This window comes from Caenorhabditis remanei, chromosome V, assembly GCF_010183535.1.
Source record: "Caenorhabditis remanei strain PX506 chromosome V, whole genome shotgun sequence".
NCBI lineage: Eukaryota > Metazoa > Nematoda > Chromadorea > Rhabditida > Rhabditidae > Caenorhabditis > Caenorhabditis remanei.
The window spans coordinates 18,868,933-18,889,036 of record NC_071332.1 but is presented as its reverse complement, the minus strand read 5'-3'; the positions used below and the strand labels follow the sequence as shown (position 1 = coordinate 18,889,036).

Genomic DNA, 20,104 nt, shown 5'->3' with positions numbered 1-20,104 from the left:
TTAGTCTCTCCTCTCAGAAATTTTGTTTCATAATTTTTTCCAATTCAATAACCGAAGAGTGTGTCTAGTTTGAACCGAGGATGAATGAAGTTAATGAAACTATATTGACACTTCTCATTGCTACAACTATTGTGACTGATAAGATACGGAAAGTTGATATCTGTTTGTCGATTCTGGCGTTCTTATTGTGTTTGGTTCATTTTTCGATTTTGGTTAGGAAAGAGTTGAGGTGAGTAATAGATTTTCCTGTAGTAGGAGTTAATGCTGCGTCCAAAGTAACTTTTCCGCGGAAAGCCCCCAAGGAAATGGTGTCCAAAGTGGCCATTTCTTTTTCTAGGTTTCCCTGTGAGACCTGCGCATTTTTAGGAGAGAGTGTTAAACTTTTGAAATTAAACTTTTTTGAATTCCCCCCAAAAACGCGCGGATTTTTGTAATTAAACCTTTAACACAACTAATTAACTTGGTTTTGCCGTCAGTTTCACATTGTCGAAACTATTTCACTTTTGTCTTACAGTACCGTGTAGTAAGATATACAATTTGGCCTTTATCAGTTGAAAATAACCAATTTTGAGAAGGTGTTACGGTACCACTGATTGTCATACAATGTAAATAATGTATAAAACACACAGAATAAAGGTAGAGCTTCATTTTTGTGGTTGACAACTTTTTTGTACAAACACTCCCTAGAGAGTTATGGTCATTTTAAGGGGACAGCTCAAAAATCGCACTATTTTGCACTGGGACTATTTGAGATAGAAATTACTTTGTCGGTATATACCTTTTTAAGGAGTCCCTTTACAAAAGTGTTGTCAACCACAAAAATGAAGCACTACCTTTGTTCTGTATAGTTTATACATAATTTACTTTGTGGGACAATCAGTGATACCGTATCACTCTCTCAAAGTTGGTCATTTTCAACTGAAAAATGCCAAATTGTATATCTTACTGCATGGTACTGTACTTCCGCCCATACTTCCGCACATCTCACCGTGATTTTTCAAAAGTGATCTTTGGCATCCTCACGATATGTACCACTAACACTAACCCCGTGTGATGTCAAACTATGACAACCTAACTTGATATACTTCTGATCATTCCAGATCCAATGCCATCTTCATCCTCATCCTCGGCATCTGCTCTTCTGACATCATCCGAAACATAACCTCGATTCTCTCCGATTTCAAACAAATCAAAGACTATCAACGTATCAATTACTGCTTCGGTTATGATAGCTTCGCTATGACATCACTCGAACTTTTTCGTGATTTTTTTCACCGAGTGGCCACCAGTATTGCCTCGTGGCTCACAATCACCCTGGCTTTCTTTCGAACCCTTCTCATCTTATACCCCATGAGTAGCATTGCTCATCAACTTGCTGAAACTACATCCACCGCGAAGACAATCATCTATTATACCATTTTCTTCACTATCTTTGCCAACTTTTGGGGAGAAATCGGCCGGTACGCTCATCATCTGAAAACCGATAGTGATTTGTGTCTACTCCCTGTCCGATTGGAGAGATGGGATAATTTGACGATGGAGGAAGTACAGTATACTAAAGAGGAACGAGCTTCCAACTATTTGTTCTATAGTACTGCAAGGGGGCTAAGGTTTATCTCGGTTTTCAAACCTATCTCTCATTTTTTGTTGTCTATTTCTTTGATAATGGCAATTCGAAAAGCAGCAAAGAGAATTCAGAATACGAGGAGTAGCTTGAGTGAAAAGTGAGTCTGTCTGTGTTGAGAAATGTCCAGATGTCCTTTCCAGGTCAATCAAATCTACTACCAAACTGATACTGACTATGTCGATTCTTTTTTTTATTTCTGATTTTTTTGCTTCTCTTGAAGATTATTTGGATGAATTTGTTCCCTATAACGAGCAAAACAGGTAGATCAGAGTAGATGTTTCAACTTTTAAAAATTTAACTTTTTCCAGAATTATCACATTTAAATTGATGTTCTCTGATTTCTTTCACGTCTTATCAGCAATCAACTCGATTCCTCAATTCTTCTTATGTTATTTTTTGTCGTCTCAATATCAGGAAGTGGTGAAAAGAGTGTTAAGGATAAAGAAGAAGGACATGAGTATTAGTAATGAGGTCTCGGTGAGTTAGGGAAAAAATACCGAAATTGATGAAAAGTAGAGGTTTCAGAGTCATCGAAACGTCGAAGCTTCAACTGGATTCACTCCTACAAATCATAATTCTTATTGATTGATTTTTGTGGGTGATTTCAGTGAAGGACATATTAGCTCAGCACAGTTCTAACAACTCCATCGATTTACCCTTGAAACACGTCTCTTTTTCTCTGTTTCTCATTTTCGAGAGTTTCTCAATTTCGAGCTCACTTTCTATGGTTTCAGTAGAGCGCACTTGTAACACTCGTGTCGTGCTTCTATTTTTTTTAACCAATACACGGGACCCTACAGTTTCGATGCGCAAGCAACAATAATGACGCATTTCTCGTGCAGTTGTTTCAATTTATTTCAAATTAAACTGCAGAAAAAATCTTTTCAAAACTTTTATTCGTGTTTGTCTGAATTTCCAGTGCAAAATAAATTTAAAAAACTGTAAAATTGGAACGGGAAACGCGCCTGTCTAGTCCCTGGCGCATTACTCGATACTCGCTGCGCACAATCAGACTTTTGTAACTATAAGGTTCCGTGCAATAGATCAGAGTTGTTTTATTGAATTACAAGATACGTGTTCATTTCTCTATAAAAATATACAATATAGAATAATTAAAACCGTGAAACTACAAAAACTGAACCGTTTAAATTGTTTACGTACCCTGACTTTCTTTTTTTTGTTCCCATTTTTTCTGTGAAAGGTCATCTTGATAAGAACCCCATATGTAAGACTCGAGCAACGTGTGCCCTAGGGCGAGATTTTTATAAAAACGTATACTATTGGTCATGAGTAGCCCATATGCAAAAATTTGAGCTCGGGCTCCGGGTTACGGTAGTACTGTAGGTGCTCAAAGAGCAAAAAAATTTTTTTTTCGTTTTTGTTCGTAGAACGCTGTAATTTTTGGAATAAAATAAGTATCGTTAGTGTAGTTTTTTCTCAAAATTTTAAAACATGAAAATAAGTTTTGACCAAAATATAACAAAATTAGTCCATTTTTTCTGAAATTTTGGGAAAAACTGTAATTTTTATGGAACAAGTAGGCAATACCTTTTTACCACACTATGTTTACATGACACAACATCATTTTAGCTTTATTTTAAAAACAAAAATTTTCAAAAAATCCTACACTATTTTCAGAAAAGTTTCGATATCTGGAATTGAAAAAAACTTTTTTTGAGATAACTCTTTGATTCTTTCAGAATCAAATTGCCCATCATTTTTGGAGTATTTTTTGTACTGACACTTTATATTCAACTCTTTAACATCATTGAGAAAAATTCATTTTAAGGTATGAATTTTCTCCTAATTTTCGATTTTTTTGAAAAATTGATTTTGGAAAAATTTATATTGAATACCTTTTTACCACACTATGTTTATATGATAGAACAACACTTTAACTGTATTTTGAAAATTAAAATTTTCAAAAAATCCTATACTGTTTTCTGAAAAATTTTGATATCTGGAACTGAAAAAAATTTTTTTTGAGATAACTCAAAAATTCTTTCAGAATCAAATTGCCCATCATTTTTTAAGTATTTTTTGTATTGACACTTTATTTCCAACTCTTCCGCAACATTGAGAAAAATTCATTTTTATATATGAATTTTTTTGTAATTTTCGATTTTTTTCAAAAATTGATTTTTGTAATATTTATAATGGATACCTTTTCACCACACTATGTTCACATGAGACAACATCAATTTATCTTTCTTTTAAAAACAAAAATTTTCAAAAAATCCTATACTATTTCCTGAAACATTTCGATATCTGTATATTTTCGAATATATTTAAAAATTAGATTTTCCAACTGTATTTGTTTTTTCTGCGCGTTTATGTACATGTCTGAAAATATTTACATTGATTTTTCTTTTGATTTTATGATAGTTTTCACAAATGTATGGTTCTCTAAAGAATATTATACATGTTAAATTTGTGTATGTCTTCAATCACTGGAGGAGTGAAAAAGAAGAAAGATGATATTATTGCTCTCTCTCCCTTTGAGTCGACAGCTGACGAAGAGGATGAGGAACGACAGCAGTTTGAAAAAAGTCTCACAGTCGTTCATTGTCTACCTTGCATCATGAATTTTTCTCTTATTTTCATGATCATTGTGTGTACGTTTGGTTTCCCCAGTGATGGTGTCCCTCCGAAAAAGAAAAAAACTGAGAGTCCCGGTGGACTACAAAGTAGTACTACTACATCACTGTCTACTTCTACTCCGTCACCAACTAATTCTGCCCCGCTGAACACGCAACCATCCACATCAATTCGCTGTTATTTTTCTGAAATAAGAACGGGTCAGTTAGAAAAAACTGAAAGAGATTCTTACACAAAAGTTTCAACTGAATGCGGTGGCAATTTAGTGAAGTAAGCAGACTTTTAGAAGTGAATTTATTTTACATTATTCGATTTAGATGGAACACTTTGGTGGGTACTTATCAAGGAAGAATGCATGAAGCTCAAAATGAAATGGATCTAATGGCAGCAAGAGGTGCAGCTGAGTATCATGATTTTGACAACCCAGTAACTAATGAGGAAGTCGGAAACCGAATTGTTTGTGATCACCACCGGAAAGAATTAATATCCGATTGGAACACCTGGCATCTTGGCCAACACATCCGGCAAGTGAAAGAAAATCATCAATTAAAGTGCGGATTGCCATCAGTAGTCAGCCCTCATTCAACTGTAGCAACACCTAAAGTAGGCCATTGTTTTTTATCACGGAACGAAGCAAAACGGATTCTCGAAGAACACCACGTACATGTACATGTTGGAACTCGTAAGTATTTAGAAAAAGGGATTTTCAAATTAAAAATATTTTAGCTCTCTGCAAGCCTCATAAAGATTTTGTTTCTGTTGCTGAATGTGTCAGCTTATTGGAAACATCAGTATCGATTGACGCACCTGTTTCGAAACGTTTAATTTCTGCTGTGTCCAAGTATCAGGACGAGTCACAATCATGTAGCCGGGATGACTTGATGGAAGTAGATGAAAATGATGAGACTGATGAAGATAGCTTGGCTTATTATCCAATCAACAAAGATGAAAAACAAGTGTGCAATTCGAAATTTTATGAATGGTTGGATTCGCTCGGATTAAAAAAAATACAACCCCGAAAGTCGTTTTCTCAGTTGAATCGTAGAACTAAGCGAAGAAAGGCAGTTGCTATGAAGCAGGTGATGACTGAAGCACTGGAACTTTTAGCTCCAGGAAGTAGTGAAGAACTGTACGAGTTAATGTTGGATTTGGATGGAAACAGATGGACAACAATAAGATCGCGCTTATTCGAAGAATTGATGGAGAGCATTGTAACTGAGTATTCTAAAGTCATAACTCGTAAAGAAAGAAGAAGCCTCCTGTCATTAGTCACATCCATTTTGCCATACTCCACTATCTTGAAGTATTTTCCTGGTATAACCCGATACGAGTATACTAAGTCACGTCAGTATAGCGTTTTGTTGAACCGAACGCCGTACACTTCTTCCATACGGCAAAAGTATGTCAAAGAGAATGTCGTTGCTTTCATTGACTTCATCACCAGGTAAAACAATCTAGCAAAAATATGAAATAAATCAATTTCAACTTTCAGCCCGTTAATTCGTTCTGATTTGCCATATGGACGAAGAACTCTCACAAAGTCAGATGGATCCAAACTAGATGTTTCCAATTCTCTTCGAAATGTTAGAGCTATTGAAGTGAGTTGAAAGTTAGTCATGGACTTAAGAAAATAAAATTACAGATTGTCGAGATGTATATCTCAATGAAAACGGAAGCGAATGAAGAATCACAGTTGATGAGCCGAAGCACTTTGTTCAAAATATTGGAAAAGTGCAAAGCTACCAAAAGGGAAGCTTTAGAATGTGTTGATTATTTTATAAGCGATGCTCTTGACGTAAGAATCTAAAAATTACAATCAACTTAACTTAAACTTTACAGTCCTTTGAAACGATTTCCCAGCATGTGAAAAAAATGATGACATCCGGCTATATTGACGCTCAAACAGAAAAGGATTTTGACAAACGCCTTCATGAAGCAAAGCTGTATTTGCAAACCGATTTCAAATTACATCTTAAATTTGAGTCGAAAGTGAGACTAATGATTTCTACCTACGAGCACATTTCTTTGTTCTACAGATATCAGATCATTGCATTCAGTTTGCATTATCCGACTCTGGTAATTCCAAGTATGCATCTGGTTGTCAAGAAGGAAAATCTTCTCACGATCACAAGGAAAACTTCTGTGAAAGGTGTCAATCAGTAAGAGATATTTTTGATGATCTAAAAAAAACGGTGGAACAACTGCTGAAACAGGCAAAAGAAAAAAGCCTTCGGAAGACCAAAGACGAAAATATCAAATGTGAAACGGAATTGACCGTCATGTTGAGCGACATAGAAACAGCCGAAACAAATGTTATTGAACTGAAGAAACACCAGGTAGAATCTGAAGCCAAAGAAGTTAAGTTTCATTTATTTTTTTCAGGTTCGAAATAAACATTCAAATAATGTTCGTCAGAAAATTGTGGATGCGTTACAAAAAGGCGATGCATTGTTGACTCTTGACTGGGCTCAGAAAATCATGCCAATGCAAGCTAGTGAGTCACAATCAGATTTCTATGGGAAAAGCGGTATCAGTGTGCATGTGACAAACGTTCTGAGCATCGATGAAAACGGGAATTTCCGTCAACACAATTTTGTCCACATCATGAAACACGAGGCGCAAGTGAGTTTATCGAAACTGAGATGAACTGTTATGAATAGCATTTTCAGGACGCAATCACAGTACTGCTCATACTTGAACACGTGTTAGGCGAGCTCAAAAAATCGGGCATACTGCGTGTTCATCTGAGGAGCGATAATGCCGGTATGAGACAAGAAAACAAGAACAATGACACAATATATTTAACTTTAGGATGCTACCACTCTACAAAAATAATCACTTCACTACCAACGATTTCCAAAAAAACCAAGGTCGATATTGCCAGTTTCACTTTTAGTGAGGCGCAGGGTGGAAAAGGTTTGAATAAACCCATTTTGACTTCTTTTTCATTACGTATTTACAGGAGCAGCTGACCGAGCCGCTAGTGAATTCAAGACAAAGCTTAGAACATGGTTGGCATCTGGGAAAAATGCAGAGAACCCGGAGCAGCTGTTCTTAGGCTTGACAGAAGGGCGCATACCAAAAGCCATGTCTTCTTACTTATGCACAATAGACTTCTCAACGGTTACAGAAGGGAAAAACGAAATCAAAGAAGTTCAAAATCTTTATGACTTCCGGTTCGACAACAAAAATGGCAAGATGATTGCTAGAAAATTTGGATGGATTGGTGAAGGAACAGTACATGAGACAAAGAAGTTTGTTGCAGCGAAAGGAACACTAAACATTGAACAATCTGGAGGACATGTGACTCCGAATCTCGAAACGTTCTGGAAGTCTGCAAAATGTTCGAAAACGTGCTCAGAATATGACGCCGAGGAACAAAAAAAGATGGAGGCAGTGATTCCTTTTGGAGAAAAGAATGTAGACGTTGAGGAGCCTATCCCGAAGCCGGTGGAAACCGTCGTGTTCGAATGCCCGGAGGAAGGGTGCACTGCCGTTTTTTCAAAATACGGAAACTTAGAACGTCATTTGTCTGTTGGCAAGCACGATATCAAGCCAGAAAGAGAAACGCTCTTGGATTTTGCAATGGAACGATATACAGAAAACATTGAAGGTTTACGAGAAAGTTCAATTCCGTCCTCATTAAAAGAAGCTCTAGTTGAACTCCCAAAAGGAATTGAACCATATTCGAATCCAGAAGGTTGGGCACTACCAAGTAAAAGAGTGAATAAGAAGTATGACAAAGCGGTCGTGAAATTTGTAATGGAAAAATTCGAAGAATTATCAGAGAAAAAATTGAAAGTTTATCGAAAGCTGATTGCAGCCGAGATCCGTGAACAGAAGAAAGATGGGAAACTGCTTTTCTCATCAGATACTTAAACTTAAAGGTTAAACTACAAACAAGTTTCGAACTTGTACCACTCATTTGGAAGGAAATCGAGAGAGATAGCTGCTAAGAAGAAGATGCAAGATGAAGCAAAGCACGAAAACACCAAAGGGCACTCGACCACTCAAATCCCGGCCACTATTCCTCCATCTGTTCGAACTCCGGCTAACAGAGCAGCAGCTGCTTCTGTTACACACGTGCCCAAAACCTCTTCAGCTGGGAAGAAATCAAAAGATAGATCGAAGAGAGCCGCGACAGATGATGACGATGAGTTATTGGAATCGGTGTTATTGGAACTTAATTCAAAAGAATTCGACGACTCAGAAGACATTTATGATGAAAACAGTGAAGAAAATAGTGACTTCTACAACTTGATTGACCAAATCGAAAAAAAGCAAAAAGACATTTTTGATGTCTAATTTTGAGGTCTTTCATGAAACATTATTTTGAGAGCAAGTAAATGCTGTTAAATAACTTTGAATAATTCCTAATATAGTTTTTTCTCAATGTTGCGGAAGAGTTGGAAATAAAGTGTCAATACAAAAAATACTTAAAAAATGATGGGCAATTTGATTCTGAAAGAATTTTTGAGTTATCTCAAAAAAAAATTTTTTCAGTTCCAGATATCAAAATTTTTCAGAAAACAGTATAGGATTTTTTGAAAATTTTAATTTTCAAGATACAGTTAAAGTGTTGTTCTATCATATAAACATAGTGTGGTAAAAAGGTATTCAATATAAATTTTTCCGAAATCAATTTTTCAAAAAAATCGAAAATTAGGAGAAAATTCATACCTTAAAATGAATTTTTCTCAATGATGTTAAAGAGTTGAATATAAAGTGTCAGTACAAAAAATACTCCAAAAATGATGGGCAATTTGATTCTGAAAGAATCAAAGAGTTATCTCAAAAAAAGTTTCTTTCAATTCCAGATATCGAAACTTTTCTGAAAATAGTATAGGATTTTTTGAAAATTTTTGTTTTTAAAATAAAGCTAAAATGATGTTGTGTCATGTAAACATAGTGTGGTAAAAAGGTATTGCCTACTTGTTCCATAAAAATTACAGTTTTTCCCAAAATTTCAGAAAAAATGGACTAATTTTGTTATATCTTGGTCAAAACTTATTTTCAAGTTTTAAAATTTTGAGAAAAAACTACACTAACGATACTTATTTTATTCCAAAAATTACAGCGTTCTACGAACAAAAACGAAAAAAATTTTTTTTTGCTCTTTGAGCACCTACAGTACTACCGTAACCCGGAGCCCGAGCTCAAATTTTTGCATATGGGCTACTAATGACCGATAGTACATTTTTAAAAAAAATTCCAAACGCTACCATGCATACAGGCTCTAGGACCACGATCACTGGGGGCATGCTCGAGTCTTACAGAGAATGCGTTATATTAGGAAACAGCGTTTTCTCAGCTTTCCAATGATGTCGGTCACGTCCAATAACTCCACGGTCACCTGGAGGCCTTCCCCAGAAAATGATATTCGAATACCGAAAAATAGATGAATTATTGCCTTTCAGTGATTATAGCTTGAATTACGTAAAGAACAAATCATTTATTAGCTCGAAGAATATGAAGATAAAAAACAATTTGATATCAACAATGTCATTTAGAACAAAAAATTCACGGCCAAACATAGAAATTGATGACTGTCGGCCCCGAATAGCCTGCATACGTGATTGTTGCTTTCTTCCCATCCGCTCTACTTATATCATATCCTCCAGAAAATGACCTTGATGAAAAGTCCAGTTGTTTAGAGTAAATGAACCTTCTCTCTCGGTCTCTTGGAAAAGGAACAGCCTTCAGTCCTCCCAGAAGATTCCTTGCATTGACTGTTTCATATGCAGACACTATCAAGTGCTCCAGTCTTGAATCACATTTCTTTCTCATCCAATTTTTGAAGAATAAATTGAGTTCTTTGAGAGTTAATTTTGCGTGTTTAAGATTTAATTTGAGCGCATTCGTGATCAGTACGTCATCGAGAGTGAACTTGAATTTCGTGAAAGTGCTGGATTGAATATTCAAATAATTTAAATTGCTCTTCAGAAAAGTTTGGAATTCCTCTCTGGTCTCAAATGGAATTATGTACAGTTTTACTTCTGTGGTAACTGCCGAGAGGATTTCCAGAGGTTTCTTTGCAAAGTCATAGGAACATCCGAAATCGGTGTTCAAATTGAGTTTTGTCTCTTGACCAAAAGTTTCTAGCTGTGGATCTCCACAGAGATCCAAATGATCAATCGATTCACAATTTGTTACGTCAAGAATCCGCTCCACCCATTGTGTTGCTGTTAATCCCGTGTTTTCGTGAGTAAACCATCTGTATCGAGTCTTTATATGGGCCGAAACCCCCTTCGTGTCGAAACAAAGGGTCACTAATTTTTCATCTCTCCAATCAACGATACAAAGGTAATCTCTTGCTACTAGCAGAATCATGGAATTGAAACATAATTTGCGAAAGATTTTTGACACATTATGGGCTTTTTTGGAAAGTAACGAGACGGAAATTCTGTAACAATTGAATATGAGAGACAGAACAAAAAAAAATAGAACAACTTACACATCTATTTGCTCCATTTGTTGAAAAACTGGAATCAATGCAAGCCTAGGTAGGCGTAAGAGAGGGAAGGGAGTCGTCATTTCTATAATGGAGAGAGGGTGCAAATGAGATGAGGAATCAATGTTTGGTGGGGGGAGACCGCATCGCATGGCCGCGACGCGGCTAAAGTGTGCTCTGGGAAGACAAACATCCTCAAGGAGAGCACCTGGACATCTAACTCACATCGTAATAATACAGGTAAAGCGTGATTGGAGAGTGGTAGGCGATTGGTACCTGAAGACCCGCTGATTGGCGAATGGTATGGGAATGGGAATTTGTTATATGTATGAAAATGAATGGAAAAGTGGAATAGTATTCCTTTAATTGTTCCGGTTTTTCTTGTACATGTCTTTGCAAAAATATGAGAAAAAAGTGATAGTTACAACCAGACAGACAGACGTGTATGCATTTTCGGGTCGGATTTTCCTGGACCATTCCCAGTTGTGGATTTCATGTAACAACTCGATTTCTTGCAAGGAAAAATTCATTTCGTAGGATTAGCAGAACCAGATAATTGGAAAAACAATCAATGATGTCATTTAGAACAAATCATTCACGGCCAAACATAGAAATTGATGACTGTCGGCCCCGAATAGCCTGCATACGTGATTGTGGCTTTCTTCCCATCCGCTCTCCTTATATCATAACCTCCAGAAAACGATTCTGAGAAAGAGTCCAATTGTTTTGAATAACGGAACGCCCTTCTTCGGTCTCTTGCGAAAAAAACAGCATTCAATCCATCCAGAAGATTCCTTGCATTGACTTTTTCAGATGTAGACACTATCAAGTGCTCCAGCCTTGGATCACATTTATTTTCCATCCAATTTTTGAAGAATTGATTGATTTCTTTGAGATTTAATTTCCCACTATTAAGATTCAATTTCAGCGCATTTGTGACTATTAGATCTTTAAGAGTGAACTGGAAATTTGGGAAAGTACTGGTCTCAATATTTAAATAACTTAAATTGCTCTTCAGAAATTTCTGAAACTCTTCTTTGCTCTCAAACGGAATTTTGAACAGTGTAATTTTAGTAGAAACTGGTGAGAGGATATCCAGAGCTCTCTTTGCAAAACTATCGGAACAGTCGAACATGATGCTTAATTTCCGAAGATTTGTCAATCGAGCAAGAGCATCGCACACTTCCAGTTGTGGAGATCCGCAGAGATACAGTTCTTCAAGCGATTCAAAATTCGTCACATCTATAACCCGCTCCAACCATTGAGATGCTGATAATCCGGTGTTTTCGTGAGTAAACCATCTGTATCGAATCATTAAATCGTCCAAATCCGCAACTCTATCCTTGTAGAAATAGAAGGTCTCTGATTTTCCATTTCTCAAGTCAACTGTGATACAAAGGTGATTGTTGTCTACTATCATATTCACGCAACGGACAGACAACTTGCGAAAGATTTTTGACACATTATAGACCTTTTTGGAAAGTAGAGAGACGGCAATTCTGAAATCATTGAATATGAGGGACATAACGAAAGGAAAACTTACACATCAATTGGCTCCATTTCTTGGAAAACTGGAATCAATGCAAGCCTTGGAAGACGTAAGAGAGGGAACGGAACTGTCATCTTGGTAGGGAGGAAAGAGGATAGAAGTGAGAGGAAGAATCAATGTCTGGTGGTGTCGGGGGTAGACCACAACGCACGACCGCGACGCGAGTGAAGTGCCCTCTGGGAAAACAAACATCGTTAGGGAGAGCACCTGCACATCTAACTCTCGTCGTGAGAAGGTGAAATTCGTATGTTTGCAGACTCGAGAATGCGCGATAGTTATGCGCGCGATAATTTTCCAAACCTCTCTAGAACGCTCCCGTTTCCGAAGATTCAAAAAACCAATTTAACGTGCTTGATGCATGATTAAAGCCCTAGGTTTGCTATCATCTGTCTAAAAAAAGTTTCTTAAAGTGGTTTGAGCATTTGCCAGAGTCATCAAGATAAAAATTACTTTATTTGATCAAAATAACAAAACTTTGGAGGACATAAGAAAGGGATAAATATTCGCATCAATCATTACATTTTATACAAAGCGAAAAACAGAGTAACACGGCCAAACGTAAAAATCAAACAACGTCCCTCCGTAAAAGGCTCCAAATACAATTGTGGCTTTCTTCCCATCTGTTCTTTTGATATCATATCCTCCACGAAACGATTCTGATAAAGTGTCTAGCTTTTTTGAATAACGGAACGTTCTCTCTCGGTTTCTTGGAAATGGAACAGCGTTCAGTACTTCCGGAATTCTCGTTTCATTGAAAACATCAGATATGCGCAATGTTAGATGTTCTAGTCGAGAGTCGCATTTGCTGTGAAACCAATTTGTAAGAAATTGGCTGATAACTCTGGCACTCAACTTGACTTGTCTCAATTTCAGTTTGAGTGCGTTTGTGACTAGAAGGTCATCAAGAGTGAACTTCGAGAAACAACTGTAAAAATACAAAGAGTTCAAATTGCTCTTCAAGAAATTCTGAAATTCATGTCTGGTCTCGAACGGAATTCGGTACAATGTAATCTCCGTGGCAACTGTTGAGACAATTTCAAAAGCTTTCTTTGCGAAACTATCCGAACAGTCGTCCATGACGGCTAATGTCCCGAGTTCTGTCAGTTGAGTGAGAGTATTGCACACTTCTAGTTGTAGAGGTCCCCTGAGTTCCACATATTCAAGCGATTCACAACTAGTAACGCTAGCAATTCGCTCAACCAATTTCGCGACAGTGAGAGACCCCTTTTCACATGAAATCGTTTTGTTTTGAATCATCTTGTTGCCCACATCTGGCCCTCTCTCCGTGTACAAACTGAGCTCCACTAATGTGCCATCTCCTAAATTAATTGTGATACGAGGATAACGACTCCTAACAACCACATCGATAGAACCGGCAGTTATTTTGCATAACATTTTTACCAGGTTTTCTGCTTTATTGGAGAGAAGAGAGAACGCAATTCTGAAACGATTGAATATGAGGGATAGAACAAAAAAAAAGAGGGAAACTTACATTTCAATCGGCTTCATGTGCTCAAAAACTGGAATCAATGCAAGTCTTGGAAGACGTAAGAGAGGGAACGGAGTCGTCATCTTGGTAGGGAAGAAAGAGGATAGAAGTGAGAGGAAGAATCAATGTCTGGTGGTGTGGAGACCGCAACGCTCGACCGCGACGCGGCTGAAGTGCCTGCTGGGAAGAAAAGCATGTATAGGGAGACTACCTGCACATCTAACTCTCGTCGGCCCCTCTTCTTAAATCGCGTAAGTATGAGCGTGCCGATTTGGAGTGGGCGGAGCTTGTGGTAAAAAAAATGTCGACAGAAATGTCCACAATTTTGACCGCTTTTATTTCTTTTAATAACTCTCTTTGCTCTCAACTTTTCCAAAAAATTCTTTTTTGAGGTGATACAAAAACTTGGGGCGCCGGTGGCGACCAACAGGGGGTGGGTTTGGAGCACTTGGGAGAGAGTTATGAGCACAAAAGTGAGAGCAACTTTTTTCGCTCAAAAAAATGGCTTGAGAATTTCACTATTTTCACCGTTTCCTGCTTCGTACGGCGCCAGTTTTGAACATTTCCGGGGGATTTTTCGGACTTGAGATCTCTAAACATCTGGCTATCGAGACATGTAAAAATTATTTGGAAATCTGGAAAATTATGATTTATGACCATAAAAGAAGGGGGACAACTTTTTTTCCCGAATTTTTTACTTTCCTCTCGATATCTCGGGTTGTATTGAACCGAGAGCTTTGAAATTTGGTACAGTTATGAAACTTGGCATGGGGGAGGTGACTAAAAAAGCAGATTTTAAATTGGAAGTGATGCAATCGAGTTATACTCAAAAAACAGTCGAAAAATGAACAATTATCGATCGATCCCCCTTTTTCCGCCCAAAACTTTCACCGGCTGTAACTCGCCCGGATTTGAGAAATTTCAGGATCCGAAAAAAAAGAAATGTGTAGAAAAAAAAACTCTATCGAACCATGTAAAATTCAAGATACTTTTAGTTGAAAAATCTTTCAAAAAACCGGATTTTGTGATTTTCGTGGTTTTTCGGTCATGTGGGGATTTTTTCTATACGCTGTCCTGTGAACAGGATTCACTGAATCGCTCTGAATTTTTGACACCGATCTAAACTTTTGGAGATCTAATGGAACCAAAAAGTCCGATCAAAAAATATTGATATCGGACGATTCTGTGGAGAAACCTGAATCTCCACTGACATTTTTTCGAATACACTGACAATTTTGTCATTGTATGTGTCATTGTACTGCTGCGAGGAGCTCCCCTTTTTTCTATTCCCTCAATGACCGAGTTTTTCTGTGCGTCGGTGGCGCAGTGGCAGTGGGCGGGGGTGAGAATCTGTGAGGTGATGGTTCGAATCTTCTCATGAGTGACTTTTTAAAAATTTATTATTAAACTTTTTTAGAATTATTTTACTTTTTGGATTGAAGTGATTTTCGAATAGAACAAATCTTTCAGCAATGGTTTTTACAACTTTAGAACGTGAAGTTTAGGGAATTAAGTCAATGGGAAGTTCCTGTTTATAATCGTTTTGTTGCTTTTTTGGATCGGGAATAATCCAAACAGTTCTGTTCAATACTACTGAGATTTCGACAAAGATTTTTGATTTTTTCAAATTCAAAACTTCGAATTTGAAAAATTAAAAAAAAAAGTTTTTTTATTGTTATTATTGCTGTTGAGATATAAATTGTGAATCTTTTTTTGAACTTTTTTGAATATTTGAAAAAAAAAACTTCAACGATTGTTCAAAGAATGTAAATTATTTGAAAAAATAATTTAAACGTTGACCACTCTAACAGTTTCCAGATGATATAAACGCAGTGTTCTGTACTATTTCCAGTAAAATTTAATTTTAAAAGGCAATTCAATATTTTGAATTTAAAACTTGCCATGAACCGTGCACGGGGCGAAGCCCCGTCTTGCGGAGCCCGCCGGGAGGCGGGGGACGCTAGTCCACCACCTTCTTTCCCAATGGGTAGTAGGTATGGCTGGGCCAAAAAAAGTGGGCGGGGCTTAAGCGCGTGTAGATAATTTTGTTTTTCAGTTTGGCCAGTGTAACTTTGTTCAAACTTTATGTTTTTTGATAATTTTTTTTTAGCTTCTTAGCTAATAACTTTTTCTTGCTTTCTGTCAAATTCCATGTTTCTGGATTCAAAAAGAGCAGAGTAATGCTCAAAATTCGGCGAAAAAAACGACTAAAAATGTCGATTTTTTTGTCCCACTTTTGCACCATTAATAACTTTTCCGATTCTCGATGAAATTTTGATTTTATTTTTTTAATCGATAGGGAATTTTAGGCCAATTTTTTTATTAAGAACCCCCTTTTTGAGATTCCATACTTCTAAACGAGTTATAATCGATAGAATGGAGGCAACTTTTTATTTTGAGAGAATTTTCGGTTTTTTGATTTTTCGGTTTTTTTGCTTCACCTCGATTATCTCGAGTTCTACCTGATATTTTTTCATATAACTTGGTTACTAGACGTATTGTTCGACGAGAAATCATTTTTTAACGTCAAATTCCTGATTTGAATCACCCCCCGCCCGGTACGGCCGGTGGACTGCAGAAAACCAGAAAAAAACGCCTTGCTGTAGTCGGCCTCAACCGGACTGTTTTGGCTGTCCTGAAAAATTTTTGTACTAAAGTTGTTTTGATTTTTGGATATGTTGGTCAAATCGGAATTATCTAATGGAAAATCAAGTTTCAGCCAAAACGGTTCAGTGGGAGCTGAGCTGTGGAGAAAACGTGTTTTTCGCTTATATCGCTTAGCTCTGGAGTGTCTTTTGTCCGGCTAATACGGTTTTGTGATATGTGTTAGCCAAGAAATTTATCTAGGGGGAGAAAAAAACAGATTTAAAAAATATTGATTTTGACCCGAGTTATAGGGTCCCAAACTTTGAAGAACGTTTCTGAAAGGAGACAACTGGTCGAGTCGAAGCAAGCGTGCGTCTTCCCACCACTTAAACACCATCTGGGTGGCAACACACCAGCGTGTGTGTGGCTCAGTGGCAGTGTTGCGGTGCGTCGCTTGGGAGGTTTTTGGTTCGAGTTTCTGGCTGGTCTAATTTTTTTTGTTTTTTTCTAACTCGGCTCAAAATTGTCGTAGAACCTTCATCTTACTACCATTCGAAAGCTAATGAAATTCTGTTTGCTTGGGTCACATAAAATAGAAAAATGCTTATAACTTGCTTCAAAATGGTCGTGGAACAAGAATTCATTTTCGAAAGGAGGCGACTGCTCGAGTCGAAACAAGCTTGCCTCTTCCCCCTACTTGACCGCCATCTGGGTGACTACACACCAGCGAGTGTGTGGCTCAGTACAAAAATTTCAGAGTGCAGATGTTAGAGTACTGGGTTCAAATCCTGTTGAAAAGCAGAAATTTTTGCTTTTTGTTTTCAAGACAGTTCAAAGACCGTAGTCTGTTTACATATAATGTCGGGACTTTGAGCTTTTATACAGCCTTCGGTAGATCAGTGAGTAAAATAATTCAGTAGTATTTTAGTTTATTAAAGAAGAATAAATGTGGTACAATAAAAGATGGGAAGGGAATTAGAAGATACAACAAAGTTTCAGTTCAAAATATGAATATAAGATTTGAAAAAATTTTAAGAAGACAAAACGACAAACCAGTAATAAAGAGAACATTTCAATTTGGTAAAAGTGTTGCCTTTTTGCTGCATCTGTAGCAGCAGCGGAGACAATAAATAATAAATATTACAATTGCGCCGGCTGCACATATCTTGAGTGCCGAGATGAATTCAGCCACCCTGGATTTGAACCAATGGAGTATTGAGTCCAATCCCCACTCGAACTCGACATTGGCATGCATCCGTTCCTTCTCTAAATCTGAGAAAGCCTTGTCAATAGCATCATCATCGTTCATCCACTCTTCAAGTTTGGCATGATCCAGTTGAGGGATTTGTTCAGATACATGGACTTCTTTCAATTCCATGAAATCGTGCCGTCCTTGAATTGTAATATTACCAATCCGAATCTTTGTAGTGTGTGGAGCGCGAATCAAAAGTTGCCCCGACGCCGGGAACTTGTGGTCCGTGAATGCGATGTCGGATCCATTTTCATACACCGAATAGTGCTGTAATGTTTCAATTTTTGAAATTATCAGAAAATCAGGAAATATCAAACGTACATCAACAGCGCTGGCCACCACTGTCGCATCGCCCAACTCCGTAGCGTACACACTATTTGGAGTGTGAACTCGCTTGACTGGACATCTCTTGTATGTGTTGTATCCACAATTTCCCTTTGACTCGATGCAATTGTAATAATTTCCAAACGGCTGGCAACTGATAGCCGACACCGGACCTCCATCAGTGAAAACTACGAATTTTGGAACTTTGTAGTATGAGTACATTGTTCCTTTGTTTCCGTAGTTTCCAGGTGGAGCGACCTAGAATAAATTAATTACACCGAAAGTTTCCCTCTTCTTAGAACTTACTAATTTCACTTCTCCAAAACGTCTGGTCGGGTTTTCTGTGCCACAAATCTGTAACTGATAGTGCCGGGACGTGTGGCCACAGACAAGCTTGTGGCTAAGCTTTTGTGCGGCATCAAGTCCCATCCTGTCATCGAATCCCATGTTGTGGAGGATTTCCTATTTGAAAATTGCACTCTTATTTAAGTTAAAATATGGCTAACTTACACTCAAATTCACTTTGAAAAACGAAGTCACCACTTCAATGTCTCCTGTTCCAAAAATCGTGTTGACTACGTGCTCATAAGTGTTGTTGTTGATTTGACCTTCCATCTCCATCATTAAGCTGCAATTTTTATAATAACAATCACTGAATGATTTAGTTTAAAACTCACTCTTGGGTTAAATGAGACTTGTTGTTGATCAGTTGAGTAATATTCTTATGGATCTCCTCCTGCTTTTTAATTGAGTTAAAGCGCTCTTCGTTTCTCAAGTGATCAAAAACGACAATAGTTAATGCTGTTGCTCCTGCAACGACACCACCAACCGCAAGAATTACGGCTCGGCCTTTTCGGGTTTTGATAGGTGCCGACGTCCGATTGATTCTTCCACGTGCTGCGCATTTTTTTTGGAGGTTTTCAAGAAAGACATGAGCATCCCCAAATTCCATAGTGATATCTATGACTTCGCAGGTTTCGCGAGAGTCATCTTCCTTTTCAATATAACCAAATCCGAGACCGGAAGTCAACAATGAAACTGTCACCGGAATGACAAGAAGCAGCAAAATAAAAGTGTTAAATGAAGACAGAATTTTCATTTTGGTATATTTCCAGATACAAGGAAATAGAGGGAAGAAGAGGGAAAATCTGATGACGTTCAAAAGTTTACAGGCGAATATACTGGTTGGAGGATATTGGCGAGAAACTAGAAAAAGTCCGAATGGTGGATTGAACGCTCTTCAAACTCCCTTATATACCCGCTTATCTTATCTTATCGTGAGCCCTGACAATTCAATCTAATTAAAAAACAGACACCGACAGCTGTCCTTGCGGTATCTCCTTGGATCTGCAGGTCATCACGCTGGTCTGCTTGTCATCATGCTGGTCTGCTTGTCATTTTGCCCATTGAGTGATTTATTGCTCCGATCGTCGGTAACGACACTCCAACCGTTTTTTCTGATCTGTTTATCTTATCGGTCGACAGTCTTTCAGTCTTCTTTTTCTTTATTTCAGTTACATTTTTTCGTTTTTTCGGTGGCCTTGCAATTTTATGGAACCTTCTTTTTTCCATATTTAATGTTTTGAACGTTTTGATAATAATTACTATTAATTTATATTTTCAGTATGTCACGAAAGACTAAAGCGACAGTAGAGAAGGAAAAGGACAGAAAACGGCTTCAGAGAGAAAAGAAGAAAAAAGAAGAAGGTAATTTCGAATTAATTTCTGGGGAACAAACTTCATTTTTCAGAAAAAATAAAACCAGCAAAGCCCAAACCTAACTTGAAATCAATGACCAAAGAAGAACTTAGAGAATACAAAAATGCGATGAAAAGAAATAGTCGAGCACAACAGAAGTTGGCTGCCGGGATTCCTGCAAAATTCAAGCCTAATTTGAAGTCGATGACTGAAGACGAACGGAGAGCATATAAAAGTGCATGTCAACAAAAGTATAGAGAAAAGAAAAAACTAGCAGCCTCTGCTAAACCACCTGTCAGTGCTGAAGAAGAAATTGAATCTATCGGTAATCAATCACCCTTATACTATGAGTCTATTTTGAAATCCCTCTTTCAGATATGAAGTCTGAAAACGGTAGCTCATTAGCTGGTCAACCCGAAACCGAATCAATCCACGATATTTCAATGAACACCGTATCTGAATTTATGGGTATGACTAACGATCTAAACCTAACAATTTTGATATTTCCTTTTTTCAGACATTGAACCTAA

The 20,104-nt window shown here is 37.5% G+C and overlaps 7 protein-coding genes across 7 annotated transcripts; 3 read left to right on the top strand and 4 right to left on the bottom strand.

Annotated features, from left to right (window-relative positions):
• Positions 1–80: 80 nt before the first annotated feature.
• Positions 81–2,212, top strand: GCK72_021145 (uncharacterized protein; the record flags this gene model as incomplete). Its single annotated transcript, XM_053734052.1, has 5 exons — positions 81–229; positions 1,101–1,724; positions 1,768–1,887; positions 1,936–2,104; positions 2,153–2,212. The coding sequence occupies 5 exons, from the start codon at positions 81–83 to the stop codon at positions 2,210–2,212; spliced, it is 1,122 nt and encodes a 373-aa protein (XP_053582965.1).
• Positions 2,213–4,064: 1,852 nt separating this feature from the next.
• On the top strand, positions 4,065–8,104 carry GCK72_021144 (uncharacterized protein; the record flags this gene model as incomplete). The annotated part of the gene is made up of 11 exons (XM_053734051.1): positions 4,065–4,495; positions 4,543–4,907; positions 4,952–5,669; positions 5,718–5,823; positions 5,868–6,020; positions 6,065–6,214; positions 6,262–6,561; positions 6,608–6,847; positions 6,895–6,988; positions 7,037–7,141; positions 7,188–8,104. 11 exons carry the CDS (start codon positions 4,065–4,067, stop codon positions 8,102–8,104), a joined length of 3,579 nt encoding a protein of 1,192 aa, XP_053582964.1.
• An 84-nt stretch (positions 8,105–8,188) lies between these two features.
• Positions 8,189–8,530, top strand: GCK72_021143 (uncharacterized protein; the record flags this gene model as incomplete). Its single annotated transcript, XM_053734050.1, has 1 exon — positions 8,189–8,530. One exon carries the CDS (start codon positions 8,189–8,191, stop codon positions 8,528–8,530), a length of 342 nt encoding a protein of 113 aa, XP_053582963.1.
• Positions 8,531–9,745: 1,215 nt separating this feature from the next.
• Positions 9,746–10,555, bottom strand: GCK72_021142 (uncharacterized protein; the record flags this gene model as incomplete). The annotated part of the gene is made up of 1 exon (XM_053734049.1): positions 9,746–10,555. One exon carries the CDS (start codon positions 10,553–10,555, stop codon positions 9,746–9,748), a length of 810 nt encoding a protein of 269 aa, XP_053582962.1.
• A 716-nt stretch (positions 10,556–11,271) lies between these two features.
• Positions 11,272–12,299, bottom strand: GCK72_021141 (uncharacterized protein; the record flags this gene model as incomplete). Its single annotated transcript, XM_003096353.2, has 2 exons — positions 11,272–12,175; positions 12,220–12,299. The coding sequence occupies 2 exons, from the start codon at positions 12,297–12,299 to the stop codon at positions 11,272–11,274; spliced, it is 984 nt and encodes a 327-aa protein (XP_003096401.2).
• Positions 12,300–12,747: 448 nt separating this feature from the next.
• GCK72_021140 (uncharacterized protein) lies at positions 12,748–13,797 on the bottom strand (the record flags this gene model as incomplete). Its single annotated transcript, XM_053734048.1, has 2 exons — positions 12,748–13,666; positions 13,718–13,797. 2 exons carry the CDS (start codon positions 13,795–13,797, stop codon positions 12,748–12,750), a joined length of 999 nt encoding a protein of 332 aa, XP_053582961.1.
• Positions 13,798–17,372: 3,575 nt separating this feature from the next.
• GCK72_021139 (uncharacterized protein) lies at positions 17,373–18,975 on the bottom strand (the record flags this gene model as incomplete). Its single annotated transcript, XM_003110640.2, has 5 exons — positions 17,373–17,819; positions 17,874–18,134; positions 18,183–18,338; positions 18,387–18,504; positions 18,554–18,975. The coding sequence occupies 5 exons, from the start codon at positions 18,973–18,975 to the stop codon at positions 17,373–17,375; spliced, it is 1,404 nt and encodes a 467-aa protein (XP_003110688.2).
• Between the last annotated feature and the right edge of the window lie 1,129 nt (positions 18,976–20,104).